The sequence below is a fragment of the Coregonus lavaretus genome, assembly GCF_964263955.1.
Source record: "Coregonus lavaretus genome assembly, contig: HAP1_SCAFFOLD_5114, whole genome shotgun sequence".
Classification (NCBI taxonomy): Eukaryota; Metazoa; Chordata; class Actinopteri; order Salmoniformes; family Salmonidae; genus Coregonus; species Coregonus lavaretus.
In genome coordinates, this window is record NW_028163906.1 from 25,234 (window position 1) to 43,239 (window position 18,006).

The 18,006-nt window shown below is 44.4% G+C and overlaps 1 protein-coding gene across 1 annotated transcript in view; it reads left to right on the forward strand.

The window, feature by feature from the left end:
* Nucleotides 1–16,783, forward strand: part of LOC311117676 (dysferlin-like) — a gene marked incomplete at both ends in the record, with an annotated part of 36,607 nt that extends 19,824 nt beyond the window's left edge. Inside the window, 10 exons of the mRNA XM_084192608.1 lie at nucleotides 461–567; nucleotides 4,644–4,772; nucleotides 5,998–6,060; nucleotides 6,290–6,340; nucleotides 6,468–6,498; nucleotides 12,291–12,406; nucleotides 13,590–13,716; nucleotides 14,588–14,691; nucleotides 15,631–15,698; nucleotides 16,780–16,783. Of these exons, the coding sequence (XP_084048734.1) occupies nucleotides 461–567; nucleotides 4,644–4,772; nucleotides 5,998–6,060; nucleotides 6,290–6,340; nucleotides 6,468–6,498; nucleotides 12,291–12,406; nucleotides 13,590–13,716; nucleotides 14,588–14,691; nucleotides 15,631–15,698; nucleotides 16,780–16,783 (800 nt within the window). The remainder of the gene's footprint in view (nucleotides 1–460; nucleotides 568–4,643; nucleotides 4,773–5,997; nucleotides 6,061–6,289; nucleotides 6,341–6,467; nucleotides 6,499–12,290; nucleotides 12,407–13,589; nucleotides 13,717–14,587; nucleotides 14,692–15,630; nucleotides 15,699–16,779) is intronic.
* Between the last annotated feature and the right edge of the window lie 1,223 nt (nucleotides 16,784–18,006).

Below are 18,006 nucleotides of genomic sequence, written 5' to 3' on the forward strand. Positions count from 1 at the left end.
AACCCTTGACCCCCATAGCAAAGCCAGACAGACAGCTCCTGAAGTTGCATTATGACGTTTCTGTGTGATCTGTCTGCCGAGTGTCTCCCGATATCTCACCGAGTGGCGCAGTGGTCTAAGGCACTGCATCGCAGTGCTAGCTGTGCCACTAGAGATCCTGGTTCGAATCCAGGCTCTGTCGTAGCCGGCCGCGACCGGGAGACCCAAGGGGTGGCGCACAATTGGCCCAGCGTCGTCCAGGGTAGGGGAGGGAATGGCCGGCAGGGATGTAGCTCAGTTGGTAGAGCATGGCGTTTGCAACGCCAGGGTTGTGGGTTCGATTCCCACGGGGGGCCAGTATGAAAAATAAAAATGTATGCACTCACTAACTGTAAGTTGCTCTGGATAAGAGCGTTTAGCTAAATGACTAAAATGTAAATGTAATCTGTTGTCAACTCTGTGCGTGTCCTCCCCTTTCCAGCCCAGACCCCTAAACGGGCCCCCCCTAACTACACCCCTGGAGTGAAGAGGAAGAAGAGACAACAGAGCAGCAAGACACCGCTCCCCAATAAACCACAGGACCTGCAGGTGTGTGTGTGCATTTCTGTGTGTGTGTGTGTGTGTGTGTGTGTGTGTGTGTGTGCATTTCTCTGTGTGTGTGTGTGTGTGTGTGTGTGTGCATTTCTCTGTGTGTGTGTGTGTGCGCATTTCTCTGTGTGTGTGTGTGTGCATTTCTCTCTGTGTGTGTGTATGTGTGTGCATTTCTCTCTGTGTGTGTGTGCGTGACACATTTTCTCATTTCAAAAACACAATTGAATCAGGACGTATTTCTAATTTCATATCTATCTAAATCCCCCAGCCTCCTTTCTATATTTTGTAATATCTCTGATATTGATGTTGTACTGCATTGTTGAGGGAGCTAGCGCATAAGTATTTTTCACTGCACCGTTCATACCTGCTGTAAACTGGGCGCGTGACGAATAAACTTTGATTTGCTTCGATTTCTGCTAGTTGGTCTGAGAACTGCTCATCTGTTACGGTCTGAGAACAACTGCTGTGATCTGAGAACATCTGTTATGGTCTGAAAACATCTCTTATGATCTGAGAACATCTGTTATGGTCTGAGAACATCTGTTATGGTCTGAGAACATCTGTTACTGTCTGAGATCATCTGTTATGGTCTGAGAACATCTGTTATGGTCTGAGAACATCTGTTATGGTCTGAAAACATCTCTTATGATCTGAGAACATCTGTTATGGTCTGAGAACATCTGTTACTGTCTGAGAACATCTGTTATGGTCTGAGAACATCTGTTATGGTCTGAGAACATCTGTTATGGTCTGAGAACATCTGTTACTGTCTGAGAACATCTGTAAATAAATAAAAAAAAAAGGAGCAATTAGGGTTAAGTGCCTTGCTCAAGGGCACATTGACAGATTTTTCACCTGGTCGGCTCTGGGATTAGAACCAGTGACCTTTCGGTTACTACGCTCTTAACCACTAAGCTACCTGCCGCCCATTAGGAACTTGAAGTTGTCTGAGAACTGTCTGAGAACATATGTTACTGTCTGAGAACAGCTGTTATGGTCTGAGGACATATGTTATGGTCTGAGAACTGCTCATCTGTTGTGCATAGAGCAGAGAAAGCTATGCCGCCTGACAGTGATGGGCCTTAGAAACAGCACCACTATGTGGTCGTGGCATGACATCTTCTCTCACAGCTTGAGATTCCTTGTAATTTACACAAATAGTATGATTTCTCTCCTACGCCAGTATCAATCAACTCAAAATGATATCTGCTAAAATAAATGCAAGATTTTCCACAGTTTTTGAGCCATCAAACATCAATCAAAGATGGCGAGACACAAGTATAGGGACAATTCAGCGGGTCGGATACGAGGCGATATGTGGCAGGGGCTTCTAACGATCATGGATTACATTAAGACAGCTAGTCACGTCGCCACGACAACAACATCGCCTCGCCGGTTGAGCTAAACACCTTTTTTCTCGCGCTTCGAGCAAAAACGACTCTGAGCTGCTGAGGATTTTGATGAGGTCCCCTGAGGACATACATGCATACCTACATACTCACGGACTCCACGGAGGACGTATATAAGTAATTCAAACGTGTTTACCCTTGCAAGGCCGCATGAGCAGACCAGCTAGCTGTTGTGTTTTCGGACATTTTCAATCTCTCTCTAGCTCAGTCCGTTACCCCCACTTACTTCAAGATGTCCACTATCATCCCTGTGCCCAAGAAACGGAAATTAACTGAACTGAAAGACTACCGACCAGTAGCATTCACTTCCGTCTTCATGAAGCGCTTCGAGAGGCTAGTCAAAGACTACATCACCTGGCATACCGCCCTGACAGATCCACGGTTCCTCCCTCTGCAACTGGGTCCTGGACTTCCTGACGGGCCGCCCCCAGGTGGTGAAGGTAGGCAACAACACCTCCTCCACACTGATCCTCAACACGGGGGTCCCCACAAGGGTGCGTCCACAGTCCCCTCCTGTATTCCCTGTATACCCAAGACTGCGTGGCCTCACACAGTTCCATCTCCATCATCAAGTTTGCTGACGACACGACAGTTGTAGGCCTGATCACCAACAACGACGAGACGGCCTACAGGGAGGAGGTAGACACTCTGATGGCATGGTGCCAGGTAAACAACCTCTGCCTCAATGTAAGCAAAACAAAGGAGCTGATTGTGGACTTCAGGAGGAACCAGGCTGGGCGCACCCCCATCCTCATCAACGGGGCTGCTGTGGAAACGGTCAAAAACGTCAAGTTCCTTGGCATACACATCTCCGAGGAGCTGAAATGGTCAAACATGGACACCGTGGTGAAGAAGGCACGACCGCAACTCTTTAACCTCAGGAGGCTGAAGAAAATGTGGCCTGTCCCCCCGAAAGCCCTCACAGTGTTCTACAGGAGCACCATCGAGAGCATACTGTCGGGCTTCATCACCGCCTGGTGCGGCAACTCCACCGCCGCCGGCCACAAGGTGCTGCAGAGGGTGTTACGCTCAGCCAAACAGCTCAGCCAAACAGCTCAGCCAAACAGCTCAGCCAAACAGCTCAGCCAAACCTCCAGGACACTTACAGTGGCTTACGAAAGTATTCACCCCCCTTGGCATTTTTCCTATTTTGTTGCCTTACAACCTGGAATTAAAATGGATTTTAACATAGCGTTTTCCTTGATGGCCAAAAAGCTCAATTTTAGTCTCATCTGACCAGAGAACCTTCTTCCATATGTTTGGGGAGTCTCCCACATGCCTTTTGGTGAACAGCAAACGATTTTGCTTATTTTATTCTTTAAGCAATGGCTTTTTTCTGGCCACTCTTCCGTAAAGCCCAGCTCTGTGGAGTGTACGGCTTAAAGTGGTCCTATGGACAGATACTCTAATCTCCACTGTGGAGCTTTGCAGCTCCTTCAGGGTTATCTTTGGTCTCTTTGTTGCCTGTCTGATTAATGCCCTTCTTGCCTGGTCCGTGAGTTTTGGTGGGCGGCCCTCTCTTGGCAGATTTGTTGTGGTGCCATATTCTTTCCATTTTTTAATAATGGATTTAATGGTGCTCCGTGGGAAGGTTTCTGATATTTTTTTATAACCCAACCCTGATCTGTACTTCTCCACCACTTTGTCCCTGACCTGTTTGGCGAGCTCCTTGGTCTTCATGGTGCCACTTGCTTGGTGGTGCCCCTTGCTTAGTGGTGTTGCAGACTCTGGGGCCTTTCAGAACAGGGTTATACATACTGAGATCATGTGACAGATCATGTGACACTTAGATTGCACACAGGTGGACTTTATTTAACTAATTGTGTGTCTTCTGAAGGTAATTTGTTGCACCAGATCTTATTTAGGGGCTTCATAGCAAAGGCGGTGGATACATGTGCACACACCACTTTTCCGTAATTTTTTTTTTTTAGACTTTTTTGAAACAAGTTATTTTTTTCATTTCACTTCACCATTTTGGACTATTTTGTGTATGTCCATTACATGAAATCCAAAATAAAAATCCATTTAAATTACAGGTTGTAATGCAACAAAATAGGAAAAAAACGCCAAGGGGGATGAATACTTTTGCAAGGCAATGTACATCAGCAGGTGTCGCAGGAAGGCCAAGAAAATCATCAGGGACCTCAGCCACCCGAGCCACGGCCTGTTATCCTCGCTTCCATCACTCATATGCGTGCAGTACAGGAGAAAATCATCAGGGACCTCAGCCACCCGAGCCACGGCCTGTTATCCTTGCTTCCATCACTCATATGCGTGCAGTACAGGAGCATCATGGGAAAAACTGTGAGACTGGCCAATAGCTTCTACCCTCAGACCATCAGGCTGCTGAATGGCCACCACTAGTCTGCTACCTTCTCCCCCTGCTACCTTCTCCCCCTGCTACTCTCCCTATGGACGTTTTATCCCCCCCCCCCCAACAGACAATTACCCTGGCCACACCCCAATGGACATTTATATTTATCATTGTTTCATTATTGTTTCATTCACACCTGCACTGTTGAAGCTCGGAGCTTAAGTATTTCACTGTACACTGCAACTACACACGAGACCCCTGTGCATTTGACTAAATACAAAAATCTAAAAAAAAAAATCTAAATCTAATCAATATACGATTCGTACATGTTTCTGTGTGAAAATTTTCAGGTGCGCGTTCGGGTCATCGAAGGCCGACAGTTGCCGGGGATCAACATCAAACCGGTCGTCAAGGTTACTGTTGGCGGACAGACCAAGAGGACTCGCATCAGGAAAGGAAACAACCCAGTGTTTGATGAGGTGAAGAGACTTGATGTCACCCCCCGTTACAACTAGTTAATACACCTCTAATAAGCCTGTTAATGAACATTACCACAGCTCCATTCAAGATTCCACTGCATCCTCTTCTTGCACCTCCAGGGGGCACTGTGACCCCAAGTACCCATAGTTCCTAAGGCCTCTGTTGCCTTGGACATACAGTTCTTGTGCCAAGCCACAAGTAGGGAGAGGACAGATATGATTCTGTATTTGGTGGTCAGTGGTAATAACTGTAGGGAGAGGACAGATATGATACTCTGATAATAATTTAAGGAGTCCCTATTCCAGGGCTGTCCAACCCTGTTCCTGGAGGGCCTCCCTCCTGTAGGTTTTCACTCCAACCCCAGTTGCAACTAACCTGATTCATCTTATCAATCAGGTCATTACTAGAATCAGGTGTGCTAGATTAGGGTTGTAGTGAAAACCTACAGGAGGGTAGCTCTCCAGGAACAGGGTTGGAGTGAAAACCTACAGGAGGGTAGCTCTCCAGGAACAGGGTTGGAGTGAAAACCTACAGGAGGGTAGCTCTCCGGGAACAGGGTTGGAGTGAAAACCTACAGGAGGGTAGCTCTCCGGGAACAGGGTTGGAGTGAAAACCTACAGGAGGGTAGCTCTCCGGGAACAGGGTTGGAGTGAAAACCTACAGGAGGGTAGCTCTCCGGGAACAGGGTTGGAGTGAAAACCTACAGGAGGGTAGCTCTCCAGGAACAGGGTTGGAGTTAAAACCTACAGGAGGGTAGCTCTCCAGGAACAGGGTTGGAGTGAAAACCTACAGGAGGGTAGCTCTCCAGGAACAGGGTTGGAGTGAAAACCTACAGGAGGGTAGCTCTCCAGGAACAGGGTTGGAGTGAAAACCTACAGGAGGGTAGCTCTCCAGGAACAGGGTTGGAGTGAAAACCTACAGGAGGGTAGCTCTCCAGGAACAGGGTTGGAGTGAAAACCTACAGGAGGGTAGCTCTCCAGGAACAGGGTTGGAGTGAAAACCTACAGGAGGGTAGCTCTCCAGGAACAGGGTTGGAGTGAAAACCTACAGGAGGGTAGCTCTCCAGGAACAGGGTTGGAGTGAAAACCTACAGGAGGGTAGCTCTCCAGGAACAGGGTTGGAGAGCCCTGCCCTATTCACACAGCATGTCAGAGTAGGAGTGCTGATCTAGTATTTGTGTTGTGACTTAGTTTATAACATATTTCCTTAATTTATTTCTCTCAGACTTTCTTTCTGAACTTCTACGAGACTCCGTCAGACCTCTTCGATGAGCCCATCTTCATTACTGTAAGTCTTTATCAGTATACATTTATAATTCACAACTACATTGAAAATATATATCAATGTAGTAATGAGTATAGTAGTAATGTATAATATCTCTCTCTCTCTCTCTCTCTCTCTTCTCTCTCTCCCTCTCTCTCTCTCTCTCTCTCTCTCTCTCTCTCTGTCTCTCTCTCTCTCTCTTCTCTCTCTCCCTCTCTCTCTCTCTCTCACACTTTCTCTCTCTCTCTGTCAGGTTTTTGACTCCAAGTCACTGCGAACTGACTCAGTGATAGGTGAATTCAAGGTAAAATATTTTCTTCTCAACACATCCTCTGTAAACTGTCCATATCTCTCTGTGAACGTTTATGTGCCATGGAAGACCAGTAGTATTTCTGTTTGGATATTTATTTCTCTCTGGATTTCTTTTACAGCTTGATGTTGGCACAGTCTACAACGAGAGCAGTGAGTAAAAACATATCTATAACTAGATTTCCATCCCAATTGGCGAAAGATTTTCATGTGAATATTCTATAATCCGCATAAAGAAATATGTGCGCATTTTCCCACCAGTGGTAATGTTTCCACCAGATGGACTTCTTGCAGATAAAAATCTGTTTTGTGATGACGTAATGCACACAAAATGAACGGCAGTCAAGCATTGATCATCATGTCACCAGAATAAAAACCTCGATATTTATTGGAAAATCCGCATCAAGCTCATCACCGTGGCGCTTTCACCACCCTGTGAAGTTCATCATAACTTATTTCATCTGTAGCCTAATAAACAGCATGGTTTCCCTCATCGTCGTGGGAGGACCACACACTGTATCATCACGTGACTCCAAGTTTCCTTTCAATGTGATGGTTATTATATCAACATTTGCACATAAAGGTGTTTCCACCGCCATTTCCTTCATAATTCATTTAACCGACACAAGAAGATCCCACCATGTAGAACAAACAAATTATCTGTCGCCTTTTATAAAATTACACCGAAACATCCTGTTTCCATCACAGCTGTCGTGATTTTTTTTTTTTATACAATGTGACTTTACTTGCATAAAAAATGTGGATGGAAACGTGGTTACTAACCACATTTCCATCCAAAGTTTTCATGCAAGTAAAGTCATACTGTATTAAAAAACAGTAATGACAGCTGTGATAGAATTGGAAACATTTTTCAGTAAACTTTCCAAATGTTGACAAAACGAAATACGCCAGACAAGATGGGATCTTTACGGAAGCCCTGAAGGCAAATGTTTTTATAAAAAACGTAGACCCTTGGAATTATCTCGTTTGAACCATTTAGTATCTCGTTTGAACGACTTAGTATCTCGTTTGAACGACTAAACCTGTCAGGAGCTGATGTGGATGTGGTGTAGGAGTCAGGCGCAGGACACAGAGGCTTAGTCCAACAGACTTTACTTGTCATAAAGTGACAAAATACAAAATACGGGCCTCGAACAAACAGAGGCGAGCGATTACGCAAACTGTGCGTAAAAACACCAAAACAAATAAACAGAGCAGAAACTCGCAGCTCCTACGGACAGGTGGACAATAACACACAACACAAGACTAACCAAACGAGAAACTTATAGGAGACATAATCAACCAAACAGGAAACAGGTGTACACAATCAGACAAAACCAAACAGACATCGAAAACATCAAACGGTGATAGCTAGTACTCCGGGGACGACGACCGCCGAAGCCTGCCCGAACAAGGAGGAGGAGCAGCCTCGGCCGAAACCGAGAAAATGTTCAGTAAACTTTCCAAATGTTGACAAAACGAAATACGCCAGACAAGATGGGATCTTTACGGAAGCCCTGAAGGCAAAAAAAATTATAAAAAACGTAGACCCTTGGAATTATCTCGTTTGAACCATTTAGTATCTCGTTTGAACCAGTTAGTATCTAGTTTGAACGACTTAGTATCTCGTTTGAACGACTTAGTATCTCGTTTGAACGACTTAGTATCTCGTTTGAACGACTTAGTATCTCGTTTGAACCATTTAGTATCTCGTTTGAACGACTTAGTATCTCGTTTGAACCAGTTAGTATCTCGTTTGAACCATTTAGTATCTCGTTTGAACGACTTAGTATCTCGTTTGAACCATTTAGTATCTCGTTTGAACGACTTAGTATCTCGTTTGAACCATTTAGTATCTCGTTTGAACGACTTAGTATCTCGTTTGAACCATTTAGTATCTCGTTTGAACCATTTAGTATCTCGTTTGAACGACTTAGTATCTCGTTTGAACGACTTAGTATCTAGTTTGAACGACTTAGTATCTCGTTTGAACAACTTAGTATCTCGTTTGAACGACTTAGTATCTCGTTTGAACGACTTAGTATCTCGTTTGAACGACTTAGTATCTCGTTTGAACGACTTAGTATCTCGTTTGAACGACTTAGTATCTCGTTTGAACGACTTAGTATCTTGTTTGAACGACTAAACCGTTCAAATCAGATCATTGTTATTTAGTCTATTTAGGCCTCAGCTATTATGAAGCTTGTCGGACCAATCACCGATTCCGTCCATTGATATGGTTAACAGTTCTTTGATAGCCTAAAGCATTGATGCTTTTGAATGCCAGAGTATGTAAGTGGGTGAGTGTGTGAAGTGAGGCCTTCTCGCCGGCTCCAATTTCGCTCTGGTACAAGCTTTGGGCATGCTCTGCCTAGAATATTTAGTTTTCATTATCACCGTTTGTTTAATTAGGCCTATCTGGTTGTAATGATTTAGCCTACCCCACCTACTGTAGCCTGCCTATATCTACTTCATATGATACTAACATTAGGATATGTAGTTTCCATATTGAAGAACTTCAAATGTATTAACTAAAGGTGGATGTCCACGCCGCCGCCGATGTCGCAAAAGGTGACAGAGCTACAGCTGTGTTTGTCAGACCGTGAGACATCCAGAAAATCGGTCTACTCCCAAAATCGTCTGTTGCTTATTTGAGCTGTTCTTGACATAATATGGACTTGGTCTTTTACCAAATAGGGCTATCTTCTGTATACCCCCCCCCCCCCCCCCCCACCTTGTCACAACACAACTGATTGGCTCAAACGCATTAAGAAGGAAAGAAAGTCCACACATTAACTTTTAAGAAGGCACACCTGTTAATTGAAATGCATTCCAGGTGACTACCTCGTGAAGCTGGTTGAGAGAATGCCAAGAGTGTGCAAAGCTGTCATCAAGGTTACTGTTATTCTACAATGTAGAACATTTTACAAATAAAGAAAAACCCTTGAATGAGTCCAAACTTTTGACTGGTACTGTGTATTTTCTATTGTATGTTGTATGTTGTCTGTTGTCATTATCTGGTGTCTGTTGTCATTGCAGTTTTAACAAGCCAAACCATGTGGCTGTAATTTGATGTTGGTTATTACTGTAATCTCATGTTATCATAATGTCACAGCTAGTTTATCTCAGCAGGTTCACCCTGCACACTTCAAAGAAAGAGACTTGTGCACACCTAGAACCGATGCCAGTTTCACATTGATTCGATTTGTAAAGCTTTTCGGTCTAGCAGACCTCCTTTAGAACATACAGCGTACGTACAGCCTGCCACTTCCTCCGTGACCCCATATTTACTTTGGTGTGTGTTTGGGATCAGTTTGAATCTGATACCTTACTGTAAGTACAGTGGTCAGGGTTACTCCATTTTTGATTCCCATCAGTCACCTGCAGGGGTCTCACGGCGTGACTCAGTACCGCCATTTGCAGGAAGATAACAAAATTCCACCATACCACAGTACTCTGTTACATTTAATAGAAAACTCATACCATAAAACGATTCATCATACTGGCCGGATTTCTTATATTTTGACATTTACCTATCTTGAAAACTTTGATGGCTGACATGCAAAACATTTTGGGATTACGTCAACGGTGGACTAATGAAACAAATAGCAAAAGATAATTTCTGGGTGGAATTTTCCTTTAAATTTGGGACCTGCACAGAGTTCGTTCGTACAGGTGTCACAAGGCTACATAGTCATAGGCCTACACTTCACTGCTGGAGGGAATACAAAGCCGACCTCGATTGTGAGCTAGAATTAAATGATGAATTAAATGTGTGCAACACAACAACAAAAAAAGGTCAACAACCTGTTCTCCATCAATAGAATCAATGTAGGGAGGTAACGAGGCATTATAAGGGCATTTCGTAGGACCACACTGTCAAGTTGCGTCAATTCAAATCTGGTCTAGGAACAAAAAGAGGTCAATACACGTCTTCTAAGACAGACTAGTATTTTAATTAATGCAAACACTTGAATGGTAAATATGATGTTTCGTATATACGGGCCCACTGAAACACCACGCAGGGCAGACAGAGAAACTAACTTTTTAGAACCCAAGGTTCTTCTTTAATACTCTGACAGAGATAGTTCCCGCTCCCTGCTGGGCCTGTCAGAGTAGAGGCTGGGTGTGGTTTAAACTTACCCAACCTATCGTTGGCGCTCAGGCTGGTCCCAGCCCCTTGGCGCTTCACTGTTGCCTGTCTCGAGAGTCAGCACTTCTTCATTGTAGCAGTACACATGTCCTTGAGCAGTTTAACAAAGAGGCAGTGTGTGTGTGTGTGTGTGTGAGTCACAAGTCTATCTCAGCCAACCCCCTAACGGTTCCTCACATTAATCACAGCTTGTTATGTTAAACAATCTATATCAGTACAGCACAAACCTATTATGTTTAATCATTGATGTATTCTTTCTAAGCTAGGCGTCACATCTAGTTGTAAGAGAATAGATCCCCACAACACTTACTGGTAGGACTAGTTATTTTAACAGTAGCCTAAATGTACAGTTAAAGTATCCATCATCGCCAATAAATGAATGAACTTCAGAGATAACAGGCTGGTTGACGCTGCGAACAACATGCTTTTATTAGCCTACCAGAATCACCTACAAAAAGAGGGATGTGACTGGCCTTCAACTGAAAGGGTTATCTTCTTATAACCCACAGTTCACGATAATAACAGGAAACAATACAATGTAAATCACTGAAATTAAAATGACAGATGTTGGTGGAAACACTTTTGTGCACAGATATTGATATAATAACCATCACGTCAAAGTCAACTTGGAATCACGCGGCGACATGTTGTGTGGGTCCTCCCACTACGAATGGTCTGGAAAAGCGTGCAGTTTATTAGGCTACAGATGAAATAAGTTTATTATTATGAACTTCACAGGGTGGGTGAACGTGCACGGTGATGTGCTTGCTGCTGCTTTCCAATACATATCGAGGGTTTGATTCTGGTGGCACGATAATCGATGTTTGGCTGCTGTTTGACAAATAAAAAAAATTATCTTGCTCTTTTGTCGTATAATAATCTCATCAAGTAGGCTACAGAGTGCACGTGGCAATACCGTTTTCTGTGAGAACGTCACGATCGTTGATTAAGTGGTCAGACCAAGGTGCAGCGTGGTACGCGTACATGTTTTATTTTACGAAATAACACTTGACAAAATAACAAAACAACGAACCGTGACGTTCCATGGGCTATAACGAAACTAGCCAAACAGAAGCAAGATCCCACATCCCAGGCAGGAAAACTGGCTGCCTAAGGATGATCCCCAATCAGAGACAACGAGCGACAGCTGCCTCTGATTGGGAATCACAACCCGGCCAAACATAGAAATACAATCACAGAATTTCACACCCTGACCGAACTACCTAGAGAACAACAGTCTCTACAGGTCAGGGCGTGACAGAGAAAACCATCAGTAGAGTTGAAAATGCGATGGAAACCCATTTAACTTGTATTTTTTATTCGGTACACTACGTCATCAAGCACAGCCTTTTATCTACAGCAAGTCAATTTGATGGAACACGTCTCTGGTTGGAAAATGGCCGTATTGTTTTTATGCGGATTTGAGAATATTCGCATGAAAATCTGTCGCCAATTGAATGGAAACCTATACATACGTTTGTATTTTTTTAAATTTTTATGTAACCTTTATTTAAGCAGGGAGTCCCATTGAGATCAAAGGTCTCTTTTGCAATGGAGCCCTGCATAACAAGACCAGTAGCAATTAACAGTTAGAGACACAAATACATCAAGCGTAGGAAATACAGAAACACAATTATACAAAACAAGCAATACAACAGCTACTGTGTGACTTGTATTCCTATCATTCATTATCAATGTCCTAATCATTTCAACATAATCAGCTGTACTATAATGTACTATAAAGCCATAAGTCGGAAGTACTCATTCTCCCACAATGCCTTTTGTCCTCTAGGACACGCCTTCTTGAGGAAGTGGCTCCTCCTCTCTGAACCTGACGACCTCTCGGCCGGGGCCAAAGGTTACCTGAAGGTCAGCCTCTTCGTATTGGCTGCCGGCGACGAAGCTCCAGTGAGTCCGATTAAATTACCTATAATGTTAAAGTTGATCTCTGTATCTTTTGGTTGATTATATACAGTACTATCTGTCTCAAATCTGTCCACTTGGTTCTCTCTGTGTCTCTCAATCTCTTTTTTTTCTAGTATATATTGAGTGTTTGTGTGTGTACATCTGTTCCGATATACACTGAACCAAAATATAAACGCAACATGTAAAGTGTTGGTCCCTATGTTTCATGAGCTGAAATAAAAAATCCCAGAAATTATTCATATGCACAAAAATATTATTTCTCTTACATTTTGTGCACACATTTGTGTACATCCCTGTTAGTGAGCATTTCTCATTTGCCAAGATAATCCATCCACCTGGCCAGGTGTGGCATATCAAGAAGCTGATTAAACAGCATGATCATTACACAGGTGCACCTTGTGCTGGGGACAATAAAAAGCCACTCTAAAATGTGCAGAGTTTTGTCACACAATACAATGCCACAGATGTCTCAAGTGTTGAGGGAGCGTACAATTGGCATGCTGACTGTAAGAATGTCCACCAGAGCTGTTGCCAGAGAAATGAATGTTCATTTCTCTACCATAAGCTGCTTCCAACGTCGCTTTAGAGAATTTGGCAGTACGTCCAACCGGCCTCACAACCGCAGACCAGGTGTAACCACGCCAGCCCATGAGCTCCACATCCGGCTTTTTCACCTGCGGGATCGTCTGAGGGGAGGTGGGGGGGGGGGGGGGATGCTGAGAAGTTGTTTTGTCTGTAATAAAGCCCCTTTGTGGGGAAAAACTCATTCTGATTGGCTGGGCCTGGCTGCCAAGTGGGTGGGCCTATGCCCTCCCAGGCCCACCCATGGCAGCAACGCTGCCCAGTCATGTGAAATCCATATATTAGCGCCTAATGAATGTATTTAAATTCAGTCATTTCCTTATATGAACTTTAACTCAGTAAAATCTTTGAAATTTTTGCATGTTGCGTTTATATTTTGGTTCAGTATATTACCAAGGCTTTAGGTCAGACTGCTAACTCAGTCTTGTGGCGCTGATACGACCTCTCTCTCTCTCTCTCTCTCTCTCTCTCTCTCTCTCTCTCTCTCTCTCTCTCTCTCTCTCTCTCTCTCTCTCTCTCTCTCTCTCTCTCTCTCTCTCTCTCTCTCTCTCTCTCTCTCTCTCTCTCTCTCTCTCTCTCCTAGCTGGATAAGAAGGAAGGAGTTGTGGATAAGGAAGACATAGAGGGGAACCTGTTGCGTCCTGCTGGACTCACACTCAGAGGAGCCATCTTCACACTCAAAGTGTTCAGAGCTGAGGACCTGCCTCAGAGTGAGTGTGTTTGTGTGTGTGGGTGGTCTCTCTGTGTGTGGGGAGGGTCTCTCTGTGTGTGTGTGTGGGGAGGGTCTCTCTGTGTGTGTGTGGGGAGGGTCTCTGTGTGTGTGTGGGGAGGGTCTCTCTGTGTGTGTGGGGAGGGTCTCTCTGTGTGTGTGGGGAGGGTCTCTCTGTGTGTGTGGGGAGGGTCTCTCTCTGTGTGTGGGGAGGGTCTCTCTCTGTGTGTGGGGAGGGTCTCTCTCTGTGTGTGGGGAGGGTCTCTGTGTGTGTGTGGGGAGGGTCTCTCTGTGTGTGTGGGGAGGGTCTCTCTCTGTGTGTGGGGAGGGTCTCTCTGTGTGTGTGGGGAGGGTCTCTCTCTGTGTGTGGGGAGGGTCTCTCTGTGTGTGTGGGGAGGGTCTCTCTCTGTGTGTGGGGAGGGTCTCTCTGTGTGTGGGGAGGGTCTCTCTCTGTGTGTTTGGGGAGGGTCTCTCTCTGTGTGTGGGGAGGGTCTCTCTGTGTGTGTGGGGAGGGTCTCTCTTTGTGTGTGTGGGGAGGGTCTCTCTGTGTGTGTGGGGAGGGTCTCTCTGTGTGTGTGGGGAGGGTCTCTCTGTGTGTGTGGGGAGGGTCTCTCTGTGTGTGTGTGGGGAGGGTCTCTCTGTGTGTGGGGAGGGTCTCTCTCTGTGTGTGTGGGGAGTGTCTCTCTGTGTGTGTGTGTGTGTGGGGGGGGGGGGTCTCTCTCTGTGTGTGTGTGTGTGTGGGGGGGGGGGGGTCTCTGTGTGTGTGTGTGTCTGTGTGTACTTGGTCCTCTCATAATGTAGGCAAAATGTGTTTGTGTGTGTATGTTTTTGTGGTTTTTGATAGGTTAACAATAAAATAATTATCTCCACAGTGGACGATGCCTTTATAGATGGAATGAGACAGGTCCTAGGATTCGACAGCAACAGGAAGAACCTGGTCGACCCCTTAGTTGAAGTCAACTTCGCTGGAAAAACGGTAAACACATGCTAGGAAACCTGTGTGACACACACAGACAAAGATCAACATGTGACTGATATGAACGTACTAAACTACATAGACACTAAACTACACAGATACTAAACTAAACTACACAGACACAAACCCACACTGACACTAAACTACACAGACACTAAACTACACAGACACTAAACTACACAGACACTAAACTACACAGACACTAAACTACACAGACACTAACCTACACAGACACTAAACTACACAGACACTAAACTACACAGACACTAACCTACACAGACACTAAACTACACAGACACTAAACTACACAGACACTAAACTACACAGACACTAAACTACACAGATACTAACCTACACAGACACTAAACTACACAGACACAAACCTACACAGACACTAAACTACACAGACACTAAACTACACAGACACTAACCTACACAGACACTAAACTACACAGACACTAAACTACACAGACACTAAACTACACAGACACCAAACTACACAGACACTAACCTACACAGACACTAACCTACACAGACACTAAACTACACAGACACTAAACTACACAGACACTAAACTACACAGACTCTAACCTACACAGACACTAAACTACACAGACACTAAACTACACAGACACTAAACTACACAGACTCTAACCTACACAGACTACTAAACTACACGACACTAACCTACACAGACACTAAACTACACAGACACTAACCTACACAGACACTAACCTACACAGACACTAACCTACACAGACACTAACCTACACAGACACTAACATACACAGACACTAAAACTACACAGACTCTAACCTACACAGACACTAAACTACACAGACACTAAACAAACACAGACACTAACCTACACAGACACTAAACTACACAGACACATACACACATTTTCACATTTCAATGTTTTCATTCCATCCCTTCCAGGTGTGCAGTAAGATCATGGAGAAGAATGCCAACCCTCAGTGGAACCAAAGCCTGGCATGCCCATACGGGTAAGATTATTAACACTGCTATTATAACTGGGTGGTTCGAGCCCTGAATGCTGATTGGCTGAAAGCCGTTGTATGTCAGACCGTATACCACTGCTCTAATTACGTGGTAACCAGTTTATAATAGCAATAAGGCACCTCAGGGTTTTGTGGTATATAGCCACAAAATAACAGCCCTTAGCCGTGGTATATTGGCCATATACCACACCCTCTCTGGCCTTATTGCTTAATTATTACATTAACATTTTAGTCATTTAGCAGACGCTCTTATCCAGAGCGACTTACAGTTAGTGAGTGCATACATTTTTTTTCATACTGGCCCCCCGTGGGAATCGAACCCACAACCCTGGCGTTACAAACGCCATGCTCTACCAACTGAGCAAGGTGGTGCCCCCTTGCTCAGTGGTGTTGCAGACTCTAGGGCCTTTCAGAACAGGTGTATATATACTGAGATCATAATTTTTTCATTCCACTTCACCAATTTGGACTATTTTGTGTATGTCCATTACATGAAATCCAAATAAAAATCCATTTAATTTACAGGTTGTAATGCAACAAAATAGGAAAAACGCCAAGTGGGATGAATACTTTCGCAAGGCACTGTAAAAGCTAAATTGGGCTTGGTTAAGACCCTGGATGGGAGACCAAATGGGTAGCTGTAGTAAATCAACTCTCCAGTAGGAGGTGCTGCCCAGCCTATAGTTTTTTCTTCTTCAGATAGTTGATTTAACGTTGATGATCTGACAAGACCCTGGCCATTGCCCATACCGGGTCAGACCTATAGCAACACTAATACAGCACACCATGTGTTCAGACTCAATAAACAATGTTCCTAATTGGGTTTTGCAAAGATCCAGTAACTGGTAAAGATAGGTAACTTCCCCCCCCCCCCCCCCCGGGTTTTCAGAAATCCAGGATATGGTTTTCTTTCTTATTCCTTTCAGATTTCAGGAATCTTCCAACTGGGATTTCTGGGAAAACCTGGACATTTTGGGAAGGTTTCTGGATATTTTGAACCCTAGCACCCAGTCCTCCCATTAACTGTTTACTCCTCCTCTCCCAGTTCCCCTCTATGTGTGAGAAGATGAGGGTTCGGGTCCTGGACTGGGACCGAGCCAGCCACAACGATGTCATCGGGACCGCCCATCTCTGCATGTCTAAGATCTCCGCCCCGGGAGGAGCGGTAGAGGGTGAGACACTGGTCTATACAGGTCTGTACTGGTCTGGACTGATTTGGACTGGTCTGGACTGTTTGAGTGGTTTGTGACACTGGTCTGCACTTGTCTTAACTGACCGGTTTTGATAATTGGTGTGTACTGGTTTGCACTGTTTTTTGCACTGGAGCACTGGTCTGGACTGGTTTTGATCACTCGTTGGACTGGTTTTGGTTGTGGCTGTTATAGTAAAGGACTGCAGTAGCATGGAAGGGCTATGAACTAATATTGTTTAATTTGCTGTTTCATACTGACACTTATGGTGACTCACCTCAGCTATCAATACCCATATAATTGATTAATATAATATTGATCTCAGCTATCAATACCCATAGTTGATTAATATTGATCTCAGCTATCAATACCCATAGTTGATGAATATTGATCTCAGCTATCAATACCCGTAGTTGATGAATATTGATCTCAGCTATCAATACCTGTAGTTGATGAATATTGATCTCAGCTATCAATACCCGTAGTTGATGAATATTGATCTCAGCTATCAATACCCGTAGTTGATGAATATTGATCTCAGCTATCAATACCCGTAGTTGATGAATATTGATCTCAGCTATCAATACCCGTAGTTGATGAATATTGATCTCAGCTATCAATACCCATAGTTGATGAATATTGATCTCAGCTATCAATACCCGTAGTTGATTAATATTGATCTCGGCTATCAATACCTGTAGTTGATGAATATTGATCTCAGCTATCAATACCCGTAGTTGATTAATATTGATCTCGGCTATCAATACCCTTATGATCATTGGTGTGATGCATGGGTTGGTTTTGGTTTCCTTCCTTTGTCTAACTGGTTGAGCCACCATGAGCATTCTGTTGGTGTGTATTGCAGGTGTCGGTGGTCCCAGTGTGGTAGTGTGTGCTGGTAGGACGTCCTCCAGGTGTCCCAGTGGTGGTAGTGTGTACTGGCAGGACGTCCTCCAGGTGTCCCAGTGTGGTAGTGTGTGCTGGCAGGACGTCCTCCAGGTGTCCCAGTGTGGTAGTGTGTGCTGGCAGGACGTCCTCCAGGTGTCCCAGTGTGGTAGTGTGTGCTGGCAGGACGTCCTCCAGGTGTCCCAGTGTGGTAGTGT